This window comes from Ranitomeya imitator, chromosome 4 (genome assembly GCF_032444005.1).
Source record: "Ranitomeya imitator isolate aRanImi1 chromosome 4, aRanImi1.pri, whole genome shotgun sequence".
Lineage (NCBI taxonomy): Eukaryota > Metazoa > Chordata > Amphibia > Anura > Dendrobatidae > Ranitomeya > Ranitomeya imitator.
The window spans coordinates 505490292-505511122 of record NC_091285.1 but is presented as its reverse complement, the minus strand read 5'-3'; the positions used below and the strand labels follow the sequence as shown (position 1 = coordinate 505511122).

Genomic DNA, 20831 nt, shown 5'->3' with positions numbered 1-20831 from the left:
TTCCTGGTAAAGAATCAGTCTGGATTTATGAACATTGATAATACAGGTCTGCAAAAAATAAAATTTCAAGAGATGTTTTGGTCTTGGGGATAGTTTATCGATAGCCCCATAGGGACTGACATAGGGACTGTCGTCTCATCAATTTTTCCGGTGCTCCTGTGCCCTCATCCTGGAACCGGTGAGAGTGTTCCTTTTTTACTATTTATATAGCCATCAGTGGCATTGCCTACATGCTACTATTTGATGGCATTTTACTGGTTGTTCATGTAACTAGCTTGACGCTGAGTGCTGTGGATGTTATTTTACTCCAGCTTCATATGTCGTAATCTAGTTTATTATGATATCCTCAACATGTTGTGGAGGATTTCATTTAGTCCTATCTAGGGATAATTAGTCTCTGTGGTCACCACACCATTTGTCTGAGACTTTGCCCCAGTGTTTTTATTCACTTGGGTGTTTGGTTTAGTTTTTGTGTGGCTTTAGTTATAATAAAAGTTACGTTTTATTTTTTCCACTTTTGCTTTGTTAGATGTTTTGGTCTTTCCATGTAATCTTTGTTTTTTGTTTTTTTTTTTGCTGCGCTGAATCCGAAAATGACCTCCGTTTTGTCATAGGACATCACATTTCCTGACAATTTATGTATAGTGATGAGCGAGTATACTCGTTGCTCGAGTTTTCCCAAGCGCGCTCGGGTGGTCTCCGAGTATTTTAGTGCTCGGCGGTTTAGTTTTCATCGCAGCAGCTGAATGATTTACAGCTACTAGCCAGGCTGAGTACATGTGGGGGTTGCCTGGTTGCTAGGGAATCCCCACATGTGATCAAGCTGTCTAATAGCTGTAAATCATGCAGTTGAGGCGATGAAAATGTAATCTACGAGCAGTCATAAATACTCGGGCACCACCCGAGCAACGAGTACACTCGCTCATCACTAGTAACTATGTTAAATAAGGCAACACCGCAAAATAAATGAGAATAGACTTCTAACATTTTTTTATTACAAATGTTTCATGAAAATAATTTTTTAACTGCAATGAGCTCACTAACACACACTAAAATCGATTCTTCTTCCCTCCCCATGAGGCTTCTCTTGGTACCTTTACGCCTGTGAAGTAGCATCTGGAATGTCTCTCTGAAGCGTCCAACAGTAGTCTGCCATCATTGTAATGCTCCATCTTCCCTGGTATCTTCTTTTCTTCTCTTTGGTGTCCTTGTGGAATCGTTCCACTTGCTCTTCACTCACAGCTCCCAAATTTTTTGTAGAGTAATCAAGGTGGGAATGGAGGAAGTGCACTTTCAAACTCATGAGGCAACCTAAAGCTTGAAATGCTTTCAGCATTCATCCAATGACTTTTTTTTTTTTTTTTGTCGCCTAAAACTTTCTCTATAACTAGTGATTAGCGAGTATGCTCGTTATTTGAGTTTCTCCGAGTATGCTTGTTACTCGAGTTTTTCCGAGCACGCTCGGGGTGTCTCCGAGTATTTTGGCGTGCTCGGAGATTTAGTTTGTGTCGACGCAGCTGCATGATTTGCGGCTGCTAGACAGCTTGAATACATGTGGAGAGTGCCTGTTTTTTTTTTTTTTTTTTTTTGCCGCCAGCCAATCACGCAGTTCCTATTGATGTTAAAGGGAAAAGAAAATAAGCGGCTTTTAGGATTTTTTTTTTCAATATTTTTTTTTCATTGTCAAAACACAAAATACATGGAAACTATATGAAAATGGTCAAACAACCTTTTAGTCGCAGACCTGTGTAATGGCATCTTATGTCGTTTTAGGTACATCAAATAATATACAATTTGTGCAGTTACAAGTTCTGTACAAGGCGAGAGGGAGACAACTAGAAGAATTAAGTGCCAAGTTGGAAGAAAGTGAGCGAGACATGAGATACCTCAATCACCAGCTTACTATAGTGAAAGGTGACATACGCTAATAATATCTTGGGAGGGGGGGAGCAATGGGAATTCTGGGAAACTTTACTTATAAAATCATTTATAATTTTCTTTTAAATGCTTCTTACAATTTTCCAATATTAAGATGAAAAAGATGGAATGGCAATGAGTCTTCAAGAATCCCAGAATTTGCTTCAGAATACCAAAGAAGTAGAGCTTCAGTTACGAGGCCAGATTACTGCCCTGGAGAAGACCGTTAATGGTCTGACCACAAATGACGAGCAGGTAAGTAATATTACTGAGGATCTGTTCACTTCCTGTCTGGGCCGGGAAGTTCAAGTCTACATGACTGGCATAAGATGTAAGAGGAGTATCCTAGGAATATTCTATGATTATGGGTCCGTGAAGACCTGAAGTGTGTACGTGAGTGGTATCCACAGGGCTGTTAGATTTCATGCTGTAATCTAAAAATTCATTTCCAGACAGGGTTTCCTTGATTAAAATAATGTCTTTATACACACGTCCATCTGCCTGTGTTAGAGCTAATGGCACTCTTTCTAATCCATTTGTAATTCACAGTGGGACAAGACACGGGTGCCCTCTGTCCCCTTTAATATATGTAATAGTGATGGAGCACTTGGCAATCGCGGTTAGGAACAACCCCAGTGTGCACTGTATATCCATGGGCCATATTCCGTATAAAACTTTTCTATATGCAAACGATCTTTTATTATACATATCACAACCCTTCATTACTTTCCCTTCCTTAACGAAAGAATTTGAACAGTTTGGATTGCTAAGTAACTTCAAAGTTACCTACTCTAAGACTGAGGCATCAATAGATATTCAGGGTGTGAAAACTAACATTCCCTTCCGCTGGCAATCTGATGCAATGAAATATTTAGGTATTCAGATCCCTTCCAATCTTAGTAAGTTATATTCTCTAAACTACCACACACTCCTAGAGAAAACCCTTAAAGATTTTGCTAGCTATGATAAAAAGCCATTATCATGGTTTGGTCGCATAAATACAGTACATTCAAAATGGATATCATCCCCCCAGATTCCTCTATATATTTCAATCAGTTCCTATTATCCCACCGGCAAGCTTTTTCAGAACTCTTAAATCAGCATTGATTAGATTTGTATGGAAGCATACGAGACCAAGAATAAAGTTCCAGACTCACTCGATCTAAGGATCGGGGGGTCTACCGGATCTTAAGAGGTATCACCAGGCCTCAGTACTAATACATCTATGTGACTGGCATTTTCATAAAGATTCCAAACAGTGGGTCATAATAGAACAGGAGTATTCATCTATCACCCTACAATGCCTTCATGCCTTCCGTGGATGGAAGCTAATAGTAAAATATCATTAGCAAACCAGGGGATCTTACTCAAAGCAGCCCTGCGGATATGGGATCAGTTGAGATGCAAAAGCTTTTTGACAAGACCATACGGTCCGCTTACCCCCATTTTCTTAAATCCTGAATTTCTGCCGGGTTGTACGAAAGACAAATTCCTCTGTTGGAATAGTCATGGCGATGTTCGCATTAGTCGTTCCTCCCTTCTCAGAACTTCAAAATAATTTTCCTACTGAAAAATTCTCTTGGCTAGAATACGAGCAGTTGAAATCGTTTATAAATCTTTGGAAGAAGAGGGGACGGCACTCCTTACCGGTGTCACCAGCGCCATTTGAGAACCTATTCCTTCAGAGCTCACCTCCCTCTCATTTGATTTTCCTTGTATGTAGACTATTAATCCATTCACTCTGTTCAGTGGATCCTGGATTTGTGCACTCATGGGAAACCAAACTGGAGACTACCTTTTCGAAAGAGGATATGCAGAAAGCATTTTTGCTTGCGCACAAGATCTTGGGGCCCGGTTACGTTCAGGAGAGGAATTACAAGATCTTGACAAGATGGTATCGGGTCCCAACAAAGTTACATGTGATCTTCCCTTCTATGCTAGATGGCGTTGTGGAACAGAGAGGGGCACGATTTGAACATTTGGTGGGATTGTGACCAAATCAGACCTTTTTAGGATGAGGTATTTAACGCATATTGTAAGGGGAAAGAATCACTCCCTCCCCCCAGATTGCCCTCTTATCTATGCTCCCAGGCCCTATAGGTACACAGAAACGTATTCTTTTGAGATTCTGCTTGGCGGCAGCATGTACAATAATACCCAGACACTGGCGGACATCAGTCACTCCATCTATGTCAGAATGGCAGGATGAAATTTTGTTTGTCATATGGAAGATCTATCAGCAGAAGCCACGGGTGACAACATAAAGTTTGTTTGGTTGTGGCAACCCTGGATTCTCTTTAGGAACTCACCCGAATTGTTTTCCTTATTTTCCTGAAGACAAAAGACTTCACAATACTGTTAAATAATTGATTTGGTCACCCCTCTTAAACACTTGTTTGATCCCCACTATTTATCCTCCCAAATAGGGAAAATATGGACTAAAAATTTCCACACCCCCCTTCCTTACTCCCCTCCACCCTGTCCTCCCTTTGTCATATCCCTTGTATGATCTTCTCCTTTTACTCCTTCTCCTTCTTCTACTTTTATATCTAACTAGATGGCAGCCCGATTCTAAAGAATCGGGAGTCTAGAATCCATATATACTTTATTTATTCAAATGTAAGAATAATACAATTAATAAATAATAGTAAGAAAGAACAAAAATAATAGGCAGTATATGGAGAAAACACCAAACAAAAGTTCAAAATTGGTGTGAAAATGTCACTGAACCACTTCACAACTAAATATATATAGTTTTGGTAAATGGTATTATCATTTTTTTGACGAAATTCGGCAGGAGCTTGAAGAGCAACGTCACTGGGCCCGCCTCCACGCAGTAGAAACTTGCTGTGAGGTAAAAATTCAAAAATCACACCAAAATGGCGGGCGGAGTGTGTCACAGTACGGCACGTTTCTGATTGGTCGCTCGCAGCAGGCGGCAACCAATCAGACACTGGACACTGTTGACGTCACTTATCTCCGGACAGTAGCTCCGGACAAAGCCACGGAAGTTGGCACAAATTGCAGGAAGTAGTATTTTAGGCAATTATATATTAGATAGTATTTACATATTTTTCTTAGGTAGCGATATTCACCAATGTCGTGGTATGTTTCTCGTTTGTTTGTCTTTTTTCTTCTTGATATATCTTTAACGTCATACAGAGAAAAGAGTATGGCGTATAAATTATCTTAAATGCATCTGTGATCAACTTGGATATGCAAGAGCGGTATTATAATTCTCTGGTTATTGTATGCCATGAGGCCCTGAGTGGCCCAAATGAAAATTTGTTTTTTATGTTAGGTTTTGTTATGTATAACCAATAAAATCTAATTAAACTAAAAGGCATTTCCAATTTCTACAAGATATGGCGGATCGATTCCTTGTGTTTTTTTCCAACTCCACTGAGTTGCTCTCCCTCTGGAGAAATCTGTCCATCTATGCACGACATAGACCAAAAGCTAGTTGGACTTGGTTCTATAATATTTCCTGCAGAACATACTTTAGCAATTTTTTAATACTAATTTCTTTGATAGTAACTTTACTAGCTGTTTTTTTATTTATTCTTTTTGTTTGCACCTTTTAATCAGGCATACCAATTTTGCAATTATTGTGAATTAAAGGGTTCTCTAACATATATGGCGATTAAAATCATTAGCCTTAGTAGTCACAGGGAGTACTGGCATCACCAACCGAGGCTTGACCCCGTTAGGGGAGAGTTCACATCACGTTATGTTCTTTGATCATTCCGTCTGAGGGTTATATTTGGGTATGATGGCAGTTCTTATTTTTTATTTTTTTTCTGTTAGCAACAGTAGGGTAGGTCACTGCATGTTAATTTCAATAAGAAAAGACTGGCACAAAGAAAAAGAGAGTGACATTGAGTCCAAGTTTTAATTTTGCTGACCGTCCAGGGGTAATTTTGAATACAGTACTCTGGTTTCCTTAGGCTACTTTCACACTAGCGTTAACTGCAGTCCGTCACAATGCGTCGTTTTGCAGAAAAAACGCATCCTGCAAAAGTGTTTGCAGGATGCGTTTTTTTCTCCATTGACTAACATTACGCGACGCATTGCGACGGATTATCACACGTCGCAACCATCGCGCCGTGTTTCGGCCGACCGTCGGCCGCAAAAAACGTTCCATGTAACATTTTTTGCAGCCGACGGACCGTCTTTTCCGACCGCGCATGCGCGGCCGGAACTCCTCCCCCACCTCCCTGCACCTCACAATGGGGCAGCGGATGCGCTGAAAAGCAGCATCCGCTGCACCCGTTGTGCGGCGGAGGCAATGCTAGCGTCGGTAACCTCGGCCCGATGCACTGCGACGGGCCGGGCCCGACGCTAGTGTGAAAGAAGCCTTACATAACCCCTGGATTGACTGCTTCATAGAGAGAGTAATGTGGACCCTTTCTAATGGGGTTGTGAGTAGGAGTTGTGTTTTTTCTTTTGTATTTTTCCCCTCTCTTGGAGCATACATTTTTAATTCCTGTCAGAAAAATTATTTTTGGACTCAGTTGGGTTATTTTTGGACTCTGATGCTTTCAAGTATTAGGCTGCACAGATTGGCGAGAAATGTTTCCATCATTGATCTGTTAACATACTTGTCTAAGGGTATGCCGTGTTCACTTATTGATTTCAACCTTTGAGGTATATTCGGAGGAAATATATAACCTAAACATTGTATTCAAAAGTAGCCAAAAATCAGTTCATCACATGTTTCATTGAGTTAAATAATTCTGAAAGACAAAATTAAGAACAACATGCAACACGAGACCTGATTAAAAAAAGATATAAAATAGGGGAGGGGGAAGTGTGTGCGCGAATGGAAAAATATATATATAAAAATTGGTAAATCTAGATGAGATAAAAGTTATACCTGGAGAATATTATAATAAAATCCCAATTGATCATATATGTGTGCGCTGCAGCTGAATTATATGTGTAACAATACTCAGGGATTAATCAAAAAATATATACAACATATATGAAGATAATATGTAATGGAACGTATTTTCATACGTTATATGTTGTATAAATTCCTTGTTTAACCCCTGAGTATTGTTACATATATTAATCAGCTGCAGCTCACACACTTAGTGTAATGAAATCCCAATTGATCATATACATTTCCAGGTATACCCACCTGTTACTTCATATGTATTGCCCTGTTTTTATCCAGTAAAATATTTGATATGCTGATTTTTGCTTACTTTTGAGTACAGTGTTCAGGTTATATCTACCATGGTGGTGGACATGCTTGGCACGTAAATGTGGCCTAAGACTACAGAATAGTGAAGCTTTCTATGACCTCCCTCCCTCTACCAGTCGGTGTATCCATCTCCAGTAGGCATATATATCCAAAAACGATGCCCGACAGAGCATGCTTTTGTGTGGGGTTCGGATGTACGCCCCGACAGTCACTGAACATGTGCCTGAACGCAGTGTGACGGCACCCTTATACAAGTAGCTGCATGTGACGGAACCTGTTTGTATAATGATGTTGCTAATTATTTTAGGCTATGACATGTTATAATTAATATTAGCATTGTGGTGCACTTGGTAAAAAAAAAAGACGCAAAATTGCTTCCAACCTAATTGTGCTGAATTCTTCATTCATTTATGTAGTTAAGGAAGGAGCTGAAAGTTGCCAAGCTCGCAATGGACAGTATGCAGCAGCAAGTCATGGACCTGCGACGTTCCGACTCGATCCTCAGAGCTAGAGAACAGCACGAGGCTGTCGTATCCATGCTTAAAAAGAAGAACGAGGAGCAATTGCTTTCCCTGCAGCAGGCGCTGGATGAGGTTAATGGCGCACTTACCGAGCAGGTATAATCTGTGAGTCACGTGTTAATACATGACGCGCTTGGTCTCATGACTGGTGCCATGTTAATGGTGCCATACTTCTAAAGTTCTATGTACTTGACCTGTAGTATTCTCTTATCTGGCTTGTTAATGATTTTTCATAATACTTATGTATCAATAGAAAGAAATCTGTAATCGCCTGGAGCAACAAGTGAAAATTTCCGAGAGAAACCAAGAACAAATCAAGGTGGAAAAAACGGAGATTATAAACCGTCTGACCAAGAGCCTGGAAGAAAGTCAAAAGCAATGTGCTAATCTCTTACATACGGGTGAGGATAGCCTTTACTATCGGTTTATGTGCAAAGTTATACCGTATTAGTTTTGCTATTTTCTTTTCTGTGTGTGTAAACCAGGAATGTGTGAGAACTTATGATTAGGGAGCGTCCTCGGATAAGGTGTTAACCAAGCATGCTCGTGTGCTAACAGTGTCTACGGCGTGCTCGAATACTATGTTCCAATCGTCGTGGCTGCATGTCTCCTGGCTGTACAACAGCCGCCACACATACAGGAGTTGCCTAACAAACAGGGAATCCCTACATGTGTTGCAGCTGTCAATCAGCCACGGCGACCCAAACATAGTTTTCGAGCACGCCGGAGACACTTTGTTAGCACACGAGCGTGCTTGGCTAACACCCTGTCCGAGCACGCACACTTGTCACTAGTGAGAACATGTATAGCAGACGAAGCTGTAATGGATCCTTGTTTGGAATAAACCGAATTGCTGTTGTGTGCCTACAGCGGGCCACATAAAACCATTTTAGAATATGCACCTTGCTGTAGAGTCAGAAGACTAGAACAACTCTTTACTTCATCATTTCCACCAGTGCTGGAGACATTATGTTTAATATACCCAGACTCCAATCACATGTCTTCTATAGAGTGAACTTGTAGATTGATACTGCCCTGTGATAACAGCAGCAGAAACACTAATTGAAGCCATGTATAATATGAGCTGGAGACCAAGCAGGAATCATGACTGATGAGAAGGCTGCCACCCCGCCATGTCTGCAGCACATGTAGACCATAACAAGTTCCTGCTGGTCGAGGCTTTATATAGTTGCATTATATAAGGAGATGATTATATTTTGCCCTGAAGGTACTTGTGCTTTCATATTTATCTGTACGGCTAAATAATGCATCCAGTGTAGGAATATATTTTACATATTTATTTATCTGAGTAGAATTTCTTGATCATTTTCTTGTTCATCCATTTTTAGGCTCGATTCAGGAGGCCACTCAGTTACGGATTCAGCTTCAACAGCTGCAGTCTTCCAAATTATTGGGTGATGGCATGAATAAGGCTTTGCAGGTTAGTACTTATTTCTTAGAAAAAGATGTTTGTATTTGTCTAGTTTTTCACATTTGAAAGATGCCTACATAGTAAAAGTAATATCTTTATGATTTAGGCAGAAATAAATGAATTAAAAGAGCAAATTACCATGTATGAGTCTGCTGCCAAGATGGGCGTTTTCATCAGCGGTGAAGAGGAACAAGAACTATCTGACTCCTATGTGGATCTGGGCATTAGGAAAGTTAATTGGCAGAAATCCCAATTCAACAGGTGATTTCTTATGTTTTAAATTATGTATAGCTTTTAGCTGTTCTTCCTGCAAGAAGTGCCATCTGAATGAATGTCTAAAGCCATGTTTGAGAACAAAAAAAAGCTCAATCTGCGTCATTTAAAAAAAAAAAAACAACAAAAAAAACTTATTGACTATTGTCAATGCATGTCATGGAGAAGTCATCATGTAGAACTTGGTAGGACTAAAAATACAGTTGTTGGTCCTATTGGTCAGGACTGCTTCCTCGTCTTGGTGCACATATTTGGAATTGCTACACGTGTGTTTTTGTATGTTTTCCAGCACTACTTTTGTTAGTGTTTTCCAGTATTTGATGTTTTTTTTTTTTAATCTTGTGTTATATATGTGAAGGATGATGCATGCTGGTCTCCGAAAGGACCTTTCTTCTGATGACATTGCTACAGAGCTGAAAGCTGAGCTTGAACGCTGCTTGAACAGTAATAAAACAAAGCGACAGCAGATTTCTCAGCTGCAATCAGATCTGAAAGCGTATCAATCAAAAACTGAGGAACTGAAAAAGCTACTTGAAAGTGCTGAAAAAGAGGCCAAGGAATGCAAGGTGATTGTCTATTCCTAGTGCTTGGTATCTCTCTCTGGATGGAAGCTTTGTATGTCATAAATAAGTAATCTTTATTTTCATATAGCGCTAACATTCCACAGCACTTTACGGACATTATCATCACTGTCCCCAATGGGGCTCAAAAACTAAATTCCCTATCAGTATGTCTTTGGAGTGTTTGAGGAAATCGGAGAACCCGGAGGAAACCCACGCAAACATGGGGAGAACATACAAACTCCTTGCAGATGGTGTCCTTGGTGGGGTTTGAACCCAGGACTCCAGAGCTGAAAGGCTGCTGTGCTAACCACTGTCATACTGCACAGTACATGTTTAGATGGCAATGAAGGACCTTCTTTTGATTGTACTTTTTTTTTTTTTTTTTTTTTATTTTATTCCGGTCACTAGGCCAATTCAAGGAACTATGATAGTCATTTGGAATCTGCAACTTTACATAGTCGAGGAGCGGAAACAAAGCAGGAGATTCATAGACTGCAAGTGGAAAAGCTTCAGCAAGAAATTGAGGTTGAATATCAAGCAGTAGATGTATATTTGTTAAGTTCTGGGAGATGTATTTGCATCCATGTTACAGAAAAACCTATAAAGTCTTGTATCCATTTTACTGTTTTAAATTGCCACTTCATGGGCTTTTTTCTCCTTCGCCTCATTGGGGGACACAGACCATGGGTGTATGCTGCTGCTGCCACCAGGAGGCTGACACTAAGTAATACAAAGAAAAAGTTAGCTCCTCCCCTGCAGTATACACCCTCCTGCTGGCTCCCAGCTAACCAGTTCTTGCTTAGTGTCCGTAGGAGGCACACGGACGGGTCTGCTATTCAGACCCAAAGAACTCTTTTTTACCGTTTTTTACTTTTTACTACGGTCGAATGGGGCGACGGATTCTTTCATGTTCCGATCTCCTCGAACCATCAACAGGCGAGCACGGGAGTTTTACCTCTCCGTATCCTCTCCTGCGACGTGGGAAGCCACTGCCTGAGCTGATTTTAGGGGCGACGGGCCCCTTCAAGGGCACCGATCTCCCCCCTCCCTTATCAGACGATCACTGGAGTTTCACCTTCAGTATCCTCTTCTGCAGCCAGGCCTATTGCCGGACATTCAGCCCTGTCCACCAGGTTTTACCCTCGGCTGTACAGAGGCACCTTCCAGCGTGGCGTCCGAGCAGCCCCCACTGCATCACCACTGAAAAAGCGGATGATGGAAGGAGGCAGACGGTTCCTCTCCACCCCTCTTCTGCAGGGATGGTGGATGGAGGCTCCCCAACCCTGCACCGTCCTATCTACCCGGGCACAGCTCCTACCTGCAGCATCTGCCACCCCCTCCATATTGGGGTAAGTGCTCCGTGAGATTTGGGTTTTCCGGCGGTCAGAGGAGGGCTTCATAGCGGCTGGGTCCCCACAGAGCTTCGCGGCACTTTTCTCCTCAGTCTGCGGGTGCGCGCCGGCCGAAGCCATAAATTTAGTCCCCGGCTTCGGCCCTGTTTAGGCCGCATCCCGGGAAGCCCCGCCCACCGCTTGCTTCCTTCTAGCGGCTCCGCCCCCCTATTCAGGCGCTTCTCGTTCCAGACGAGATCTCGGCGGCCATCTTCTTCCTCCTCCATTGCGGTCACTATTTCTTCTGGAGGGGGCTGCGGCCGGCGGTTTTTCAGCGCTGAAGTCAGCGCTATTCCAGACGGGGGACTCAGAACCTGAGTAAGGTGAATCGCCCCAATATCTCCCCTCCCCCCCGGCACGCATCCCGGCAGCATTAAGGGACTAGCTTTCCCTGTTTTTTATATACTTAAGGCTGCAATCTCTGGTGCTCCTGCACACTACAGAATGTATAGTACAGTGTGCAGGCTTGCAAACAGAGCTGTGAGTTCCCAGCAATGAAGCTCTCATGACTCATTCCCTGGTGACTCATTCCCTGGTGACTCATTCCCTGGTATTTAATACTCTGCCCGGTAGTCGCTGGGCCCATAGGTGCATCCCCAGCTTTCCATGCCTTTTTATTAAACCCAGGACCAGCATTCCCTGGTCTTAAGGGTCCCCTAGTTTTAAAAGGGTCACATCCCCAGCATTCTCTGCTCTGCCAGAAGCCGGTCTCCTTTTCCTTAGTACTAAATCAGGCCAGTATGCCCTGGTCTTAAAGGCACAGGGCCAGTAGGCACTGGTCTTAAAGGCACATGGCAAGTATGCCCTCGTCTTAAAGGCACATGACCAGCATCCCTGGTCTTAAAGGAGCATGACCAGCATACTTGTTCTTAAAGGCACATTACCAGCTTTGCTGGTCTTTAAGGCACTTGTTCCAACATTCCTTTCATGACCAGTATTCCTGGTCTTAAAGGCACGTGACCAGTATGCCCTTGTCTTAAAGGCACGTGACCAGTATTTCCTGGTCTTAAAGGCACATGACCAGTATGCCCTGGTCTTAAAGGCTATAACCAGTATGCCCTGGTCTTAAAGGCACATGACTAGTACGTCCTGGTTTTTCAAGGCCATGACCAGTATGCCCTGGTCTTAAAGGCACGTGACCAGTATCCCCTGGTCTTAAACGCAATAACCAGTATGCCCTGGTCTTAAAGGCACATGACTAGTACGTCCTGGTTTTCAAGGCACATGACCAGTATGCCCTGGTCTTAAAGGCACGTGACCAGTATCCCCTGGTCTTAAACGCAATAGCCAGTATGCCCTGGTCTTAAAGGCACATGACTAGTACGTCCTGGTTTTCAAGGCACATGACCAGTATGCCCTGGTCTTAAAGGCTCATGTCCAGTATGCCCTGGCTTTTAAAGGCACACGACCAGTATGCCCTGGTCTTTAAGGCACGTGACCATTATGCCCTGGACTTAAAGGCTCAGGACCAGTACACCCTGGTCTTAAACGCAAATGACCAGCATACCCTGGTTTTAAGGGCACATGACCATTATCTCCTGGATTTCAGCATGCCCTGCTTTTAAAGGCACATGAACAGTATGTCATCTTACAAAAGGCACAAGACCAGTATTCCCTGGTCTTAAAGGCTCATGGCCAGTAACCCCTAGCCTTAAAGGCGCATGACCAGTATTTACTGGTCTTAAGGGCACATCATCTATCCTAAGCTGGTCACCCTAACTGAGCTCTGGAGCACTCACATGCTCCCTCTCCTACAATGGGAGCCGTCGGCTAGCAGGGGCCGCAAGTATTCTAGAAAAACGTACAGGTTCTAGAAAATCTCCATCAACATTTGACGGTGATGCACTGGAAGACCTCTAAGTAGGATACCATACCTGGTCGGAATTTTATGGGCGACGGGTCCCTGGCTCCGATTTCCCCCCACACCTTCAACAGACGAACACACGGAGTGTCGCCTCCATGTATCTTCTTCTGCATCCAGGTCTATCGCCACAACCTGCCCTGTCCACTCGGAAACCTCAATTCTGGGGATGTGGCGTCCACATTTGTGGCATCCCAACAGGGAGGTTTTTCCCCCCTTTGTATCAGATGCAAGAAAGTGGACGATTCCTCTCCACTTCCCTGTTAAGAAGATGGTGGATCGAGGTTTTTCCTTATTTTCTTTTCTGCACGACGATGGCAGAGACCTGCTGGTTACAGTCCCGCATTCTGTCACTTGGCAGACTCGCCGGGCAGAATTTCTTGCGGTATTCCTACCAGTATCCTGGCCGGTGTATCATCAATTAAGATTCCACAGACGGTCGGATAGCAAATCTAGTTCGTTCCGTCTTGTGGTTTCGGGTTCAGCGCTCTACCCTTCCTTAGCCGCCACATGGGTTGCTTGACCAAAGGGAGAGAATGAAAGTCTCCTGGTCCCAGACCTTATCTACTTCGTTCCACAGTATAGCTGGCCAATCAAATCTTCTGAGCGGGAGACTAGCAAGGGATCGTATCTCTTCTTCAGGCTCAACCAGCAGTGGAAGCATTGGCCAGGACAGTCTAGATCTAAGGGATCTTGGTTCCAAAATGGAGGGAATGAAAAGTATCTCCATTCTTGGACCCCAAACTTCTAACAACCTTTGACAGGGCCCTTTCTTTTTTCGGATGGAGTTCCTCCGCTCAGCCACTTCTTCAACAGAGAAACGTGGTTGTTTTCTGGCATCCATCGTCATTCGGGATTCTTACCCTCACATACCTATTTCTCCTCTCTACTATAATCTCTTCGCCTTTCCATTCGCGAACAGTATTTTCACGACCTGGCCCTTCTGCCTGGCTACCACACCAGAGTGGTCGCAAGGGTCATGGCGGTTGTCATGTTCTTCTTGCACCTTAGAAGCATGGTCGTCCTGCCCTATTTGGTCGACTTTGTAGCCGCTCTCCTAGGACTACGCTGAGTCGTCCATATCACTTGCAATTACCTCTCTATTGGGCTAGCAGCTAAACTTAGACAAGTTTTTTTTTTCCCTCATTCTCAGCCCAGCAGATCCTCTTTGAGGATGATCCTGCCCAAGAAGGATGGTTATTCTCTCTCGGGTCTAGGTCGTGGCCCTTCTACAGGGAGCTTGCGCACTTGATCTCTCATTCCCTCGGTTCTTTCAATTCGCTAGGAGGGTTCTGAGGGAAAGGACATCTACGGAAGCAGTTTCCTTCGCTGCGCTCGTTTTCTGCAAGTCAATCAGGCTCTCAAAGGGTAGTCTCTGAGCTCCTTTCTCTTCCAGAGCCTTCTCCTGGCCCAAGGGCTATTGGGAGATACCATTGCCAGTTTTCTTCTCCCGATCATCTCTCTGTAGATCCTAACGGTACGGCTATTCCTTCAGCAGGCCCTCTGCCTTCTGGCGGGTCTTCAGTTGGATAATGCCTCGGCTGTGCCCCAAGTTAGCCATCTAGCAAGTACCCTCAGTCAAGTGCCATGGCTAAGGTACCTCGCACTCTCTGATGGGCCGAGTTCTATCTTCGGTGATCTCAACAGTACATTCCCTGGAGTAGAACACTGGGGGCGGCAGACATATTCAGCCGTCCGGGCTTTTCTTCAAGTGAGTGGGAACTTCACTCGGAAATCTTCCATCGGACCTGCCTTCACTGGAGTACTCCAGAGGTAGTTCGGATGGCGTCCAAACTGAATGCCAATGTACTCCAGTTCATGGTTTGGCCTCGCGATCCAAGACCATTGCAGTGCATGATCTATTCTTCCATGGTACCAATTTCCATAACCCCTCTTCCACTACGTCTGAATCCTTTTTGGAAGCGGGTAGGGCCCCAGTGATCCCGGGAGACCCGCACTGACCATGTCAGGTTTTTTTTTTTTTTTTCTCGCTTGCGGTACTAGTATTTTTCCGGCTTATTGTCTCAAGCTGGAAATATGGTCTTTCTTGCAGGCCCTAACCTGTAGTTCTTCCCTACCGCGTACCGTTAAATCCGTGGGACCTTAATGATCCTGGGCATCTTACAGTGGACTCCTTTTCTGATCCGGATAGACTTTTCTATCAGGGAGGGTCTCTCCCCTTCTTTCTTTGCGTTCTTGTCCTCCTGATGAGTCTTCAGATCTCGACGCTCTGTTCTTTATCTTTTTTCCTTATTACCTTCAAGGCAAGGTTGCCCTCTAGCCATCCCCTTCCCTCGTTGCCAAGGGGTATTATATCTCCACTGTTGCAGGGGCATCGTCCTCTCATCTCCTTCGGCTCTAGTCCACAAAGCGGAATGGGTTCTCCATAATCTGGAAGAAGCGAGTGCTCCGAGTGGGTACGTATCGAGGACGACGTCCTTCCAAAGGTTGGACATTTTACTCGGGTTTTTCGATGGTAAGTAGGCTTCCTGACGGTCGCAGGAAGGGTTTAGCCGTTTTTCTTCGGGCACGTTATCCTGTTGGATTCTTTTCTCCATCCAGGAGTCCTTTCGCGCTAGATGCCAGCCTATCTCCCTGTCTGAGGGCTCTAGGCGCCAGACGTCGGCAAGCACGACCGCAGGCTTGCGAATTCCTCCAGGCCGCATGCATTCTTGAAGCACTATAATTCACTCACTTCCACAGATGTGAGTCTGGGCAGGTGGACTTTGCAGGCCGCGGTGGCGCACTTGTAAGTAGCGGCTACACGGCCTGAAGTGATGTTGTCCCCACCCAGGGACTGCTTTGGGACGTCCCATGGTCTGTGTCCCCCAATGAGGCGAAGGAGAAATAGGGATTTTTGTGTACTCACCGTAAAATCCTTTTCTCCGAGCCATTCATTGGGGGACACAGCTCCCACCCTGTTATTAGCTTATGCTTTGTTTTTATCTTTTGATATGTTATACTCTTATATATAATGTGACATGCTTTACGCTTATATGTCGTTATTGATCTCCTACTGCTTTTGCACCGAACTGGTTAGCTGGGAGCCAGCAGGAGGATGTATACTGCAGGGGAGGAGCTAACTTTTTCTTTGTATTACTTGGTGTCAGCCTCCTGGTGGCAGCAGCATACACCCATGGTCTGTGTCCCCCAATGAATGGCTCGGAGAAAAGGATTTTACGGTGAGTACACAAAAATCCCTATTTTAGAGCTACTTACTGTAATACTGATGCTGCTCCCCAACTTCCCTGCTTTCACGGATCAGAGTGCTTGGATTGATTCTTGCACCTTATGGAAGACCGCTCTTGACAAAGCCTGATGTCATGGCTTGTTTCATTCTCCGTGTGCTCCCTGCCTGCTCTTTCACAGCTTGTATGTGACATTTCCTAGCTTGTAATATGCACATTTACGTATCACATACAAGATGGCTGTGAATGTTTAGCCAGGAAGCACAGAACAAGCCATTACATTCTGTGAACTGTCATGGTGCGTTCTGCGCTCCCTACCCGCACCTTCACTGCTTGTATGTGAAATATTAAGTTATGAAGAACCAGCAGGGAGCACAGTGTGAGTGTGGCTTCAGAGCTGAACAAACCATGACTGTACAAAGAAACAGGCACCCACTGGAGATGAGGTGTTGTCAGGAGGCTATCTTCCATAAAGCGCAAGAAGAAAATTGCGCCCCTGATCAGTAAAGTAGCATCCAAAAAAGGGAGGGGAGCGCTCAGAAACAGCATCAGCTTCACAGTGAGTAGTTCTAAAAAAGCTATTGACGTGGCAATCAAAACAGAAATATGGATATGAGCCTTTATAGTGTTTGATGTAATGTGGATTAAAAAAAAAAATGTTTAATTTTTCTAGTGTACCTCTTTAATACAGAAGAAACTTGAATTTGTCTCAATAAATGAAAAAATATTTTTGTCTGTAACTAATACAACACACACTGGCTAGCTAATGAATTTTTTAATTTTTTTTTATTGTCTATTCTAACATGGACAAAACCGAACTCATCATCTTTCCCCCATCTCACTCGACTCCCCCAACAGACCTATCCATTAAAGTAAATGGCTGCTCACTCGCCCCTAGTCCCACAAGCTCGCTGCCTCGGGGTAATATTTGACTCTGATCTCTCCTTCAAACCATATATCCAAGCCCTTTCCTCTTCCTGCCAACTTCAACTCAAAAATATTTCCTGGATCCGTACATTCCTCAATCATGAATCTGCAAAAACCCTAGTCCATGCCCTCATCATCTCCTGCCTTGACTACTGCAACCTCCTGCTCTGTGACCACCCTTCTAAAGGCCCCGTCACACATAGCGACGCTGCAGCGATACCGACAACGATCCGGATCGCTGCAGCGTCGCTGTTTGGTCACTGGAGAGCTGTCACACAGACAGCTCTCCAGCGACCAACGATCCCGAGGTCCCCGGTAACCAGGGTAAACATCGGGTAACTAAGCGCAGGGCCGCGCTTAGTAACCCGATGTTTACCCTGGTTACCATCGTTAAAGTAATAAAAAACAAACGCTACATACTTACCTATCGCTGTCTGTCCTCAGTGCTCTGCTTCTCTGGTCTGGCTGTGAGCACAGCGGCCGGAAAGCAGAGCGGTGACGTCACCGCTCTGCTTTCCGGCTGACCGGCGCTCACAGCCAGACCAGAGAAGCAAAGCGCCGAGGACAGACAGCGATAGGTAAGTATGTAGCGTTTGTTTTTTTACTTTTAGGATGGTAACCAGGGTAAACATCGGATTACTAAGCGCGGCCCTGCGCTTAGTTACCCGATGTTTACCCTGGTTACCAGCGAAGACATCGCTGAATCGGCGTCACACACGCCGATTCAGCGATGTCAGCGGGACCTCAACGATCAAAAAATGGCCCAGGCCATTCTGACACGACCAGCGATCTCACAGCAGGGGCCTGATCGCTGGTACGTGTCACACATAGCGAGATCGCTACTGAGATCGCTGTTGCGTCACAAAACTTGTGACTCAGCAGCGATCTCGCTAGCGATCTCGCTATGTGTGACGGGGCCTTAACACTCTGCACCCTTCCAATCTATTCTAAACTCTGTTGCCTGACTAATCCTCTCATACCCCCCCCCCGCTATTCCCCGTCTTCTCCCCTCTGTCAATCCCTTCACTGGCTCCCCATTACCCAGAGACTCCAGTTCAAAACCCTAACCATAAACCTACAAAGCCATCCACAACCTGTCTCCTCCATACATCTGTGACCTCGTCTCCCAGTACTTTGCTACACGCAACCTCCGATCCTCACAAGATCTCCTTCTCTAGTCCCCTCTTATCTCCTCTTCCCACAATCGCATGCTAGATTTCTCCCGCGTATCACCCCTACTCTGGAACACTCCACTCCACAGCACATCAGACTCTCGCCTACCATCGAAACCTTCAAAAACTGTACTGTATCCTCACCCATCCCTTGTAGATTGTGAGCCCTCGCGGGCAGGGTCCTCTCTCCTCCAGTACCAGTCGTGACTTGTGTTGTTTAAGATTATTGTACTTGTTTTTTATTATGTTTACCCCCCTCACATGTAAAGCGCCATGGAATAAAAGGCACTGTAATAATAATATTGTTTCCATTTATTTTCTGCAGAAACATTTGCTGTGTATCAATGAACTGACCGCAAATGAGGCAAAATTGAAGGCTGCGAACCAGCAACTCTGCAGTGAAATGAGACAAATGCTGGAAGACTTTGATAAGGATAAGAAGGAATCTATTGAAAGGTGCCTGCCGAATCTTGGTGTATTGTGCTTCTGTCCTAATTTGAGGAGATAAATATACATTCAGCTGTAATGGCCTATTTAGACTTGGCAATAATGGGGGAGCGAGCATTTGTAGGAACACTCGTTCTCAACTATCGGCCCTTTTAAACAGGCTGGCAGTCGCACAACAAACGAGCAAAATGCTCATTCATCGGGTGTAATGATTTTTCAGCAGGCTTAAAAATCAACGGGCAAAGAACGATCGTATTAACAATTGTTCTGTACGCACAGAATATTTGTCAGACTCTCTAATCAAAGTAGTAAACGACCGCTGATCAGCTTGTATATAGTTGAATCGCAAATATTTCAGTTTTTTGAATGGAATAGTGGGACTTAAGGGAATAAAAAAAAAAAAGTTACGATGTCTTGGAAGAATGGGAAGAAAGTTCAAATTTAAAGGGTTTAAATTAACTGTGCAGCGCTGTAATTATTGGACACATTTTCAAATTGGATGTGGACTAATAAATCGTTGTCTTCCCAGGTGTGAGCGCATGTATGAGCAGCATCACGTGGACATTAAGAACCACATGAGGATGGAGCTGAGTGCAAATTTTGAAGCAGAGAAGGGACAGCTAAGTCAGGCGTACGACACTAAAATAGCTAATTTACAGTAAGACTCTGTATTTGCCTTATTAATGGGTTGTCGGTGTATAGGACTTTAGCTTTACTCCAATATGTGTGTTCAATAATTAAATCATACCATTTTTCATAATTCCATGCAGATCCCAAATCGCTGAGTTGACCAATGAGATGACGGCAGTGCAGGAATGTTATATAGCAGTTTGTAAAGAGAAGGATACTCTAGAAGATAATGTCCGAGACAGTCTGAAGAAAGAGTTTCAGCTGAATGAAGAAAAGGTACATGGGATATTTTGATCTGTTCAATATAAAATGTGTTATGACAAAAGATGCTTGATTTATTTTATTTTTATTTTTGCAAGTGGAGAGAAAAACTGATGCAAGACAAAGAAATGACTTTGCAAGCTCTAAAAACAGAGCTAGAGTTTAAGTACCAGTCGTCTCTCTCTGATGCGAAGGCTCAGTGGGAAAAGGAAAAGGAATGCATGATAAAGCAACAACTGGATGCACAGATAACACTGGCAAAAGACAGCTGGATAAAGGAGCACCAGAAGGTATGTGGACCAAATTCAGCCCTGTAGATATAGGGAATATTCTGATATTATGAGCTAACTTTGTTATAGCTGGTTTTTTTTTGTTTTGTTTTTGAGGGCTTGCACCAGTTCATGTAAAGAACATGCCTACAACTGTAAATATTTGGTTTTCTTTTTATTGTGACGCAAACAACAAATAGGATAAAATAACTGAAAGCTAGTGTGTGCATAACTGTTCAGCCCCTAAAGTCAGTACTTTGTAGAGCCTCCTATTGTTCCACTTACAGCTGCAAGTCGCTTTGGAAAAGTCTCTATGAGATTTCCATTTGTGAAGATCGAGCATGCTCGGATAAGGTGTTATCCGAGTATGCTTGTGTGCTTGGGAGGATGAGCTGTGTTGGTTTGGTGCCAGATATGGTGTTTACCTTAGTGGCCAAAAAGTTCAATTTTGGTCTCACCTGACCACAACACCTTCCTTCATATATTCGGGGAGTCCCCCACATGTCTTTTGGCAAAGTCAAAATGAGCCTTACAATTTTTATGTGTATGTAAAGGCTTTTTCCTGCCCTCTCTTCCATTAAGGCCACCACTATGGAGTTTACGGCTTATTGTGATCATATGGACATTTACTCCAGTCTGTGCTTGGGAACTCTGCAACTCTTTCAGGGTTACATTTTAGTCTCTGTGCTGCCTCTATGATTAATACCCTCCTTGCTCGGGCTGTGATTTATGGGGAAATTTATGGGGAAATTTGCCAGTCATTATGTTTT

General features: G+C 43.9%; 1 protein-coding gene across 1 annotated transcript in view; it reads left to right on the top strand.

The window, feature by feature from the left end:
- CEP152 (centrosomal protein 152) overlaps window positions 1–20831 on the top strand; it is an 83630-nt gene that overhangs the window by 22881 nt on the left and 39918 nt on the right. The window contains exons 7-18 of the mRNA XM_069766034.1: window positions 1774–1914; window positions 2033–2172; window positions 7543–7743; window positions 7901–8048; window positions 8997–9088; window positions 9186–9340; window positions 9711–9918; window positions 10324–10440; window positions 18780–18910; window positions 19431–19559; window positions 19672–19807; window positions 19891–20082. Of these exons, the coding sequence (XP_069622135.1) occupies window positions 1774–1914; window positions 2033–2172; window positions 7543–7743; window positions 7901–8048; window positions 8997–9088; window positions 9186–9340; window positions 9711–9918; window positions 10324–10440; window positions 18780–18910; window positions 19431–19559; window positions 19672–19807; window positions 19891–20082 (1790 nt within the window). The remainder of the gene's footprint in view (window positions 1–1773; window positions 1915–2032; window positions 2173–7542; window positions 7744–7900; window positions 8049–8996; window positions 9089–9185; window positions 9341–9710; window positions 9919–10323; window positions 10441–18779; window positions 18911–19430; window positions 19560–19671; window positions 19808–19890; window positions 20083–20831) is intronic.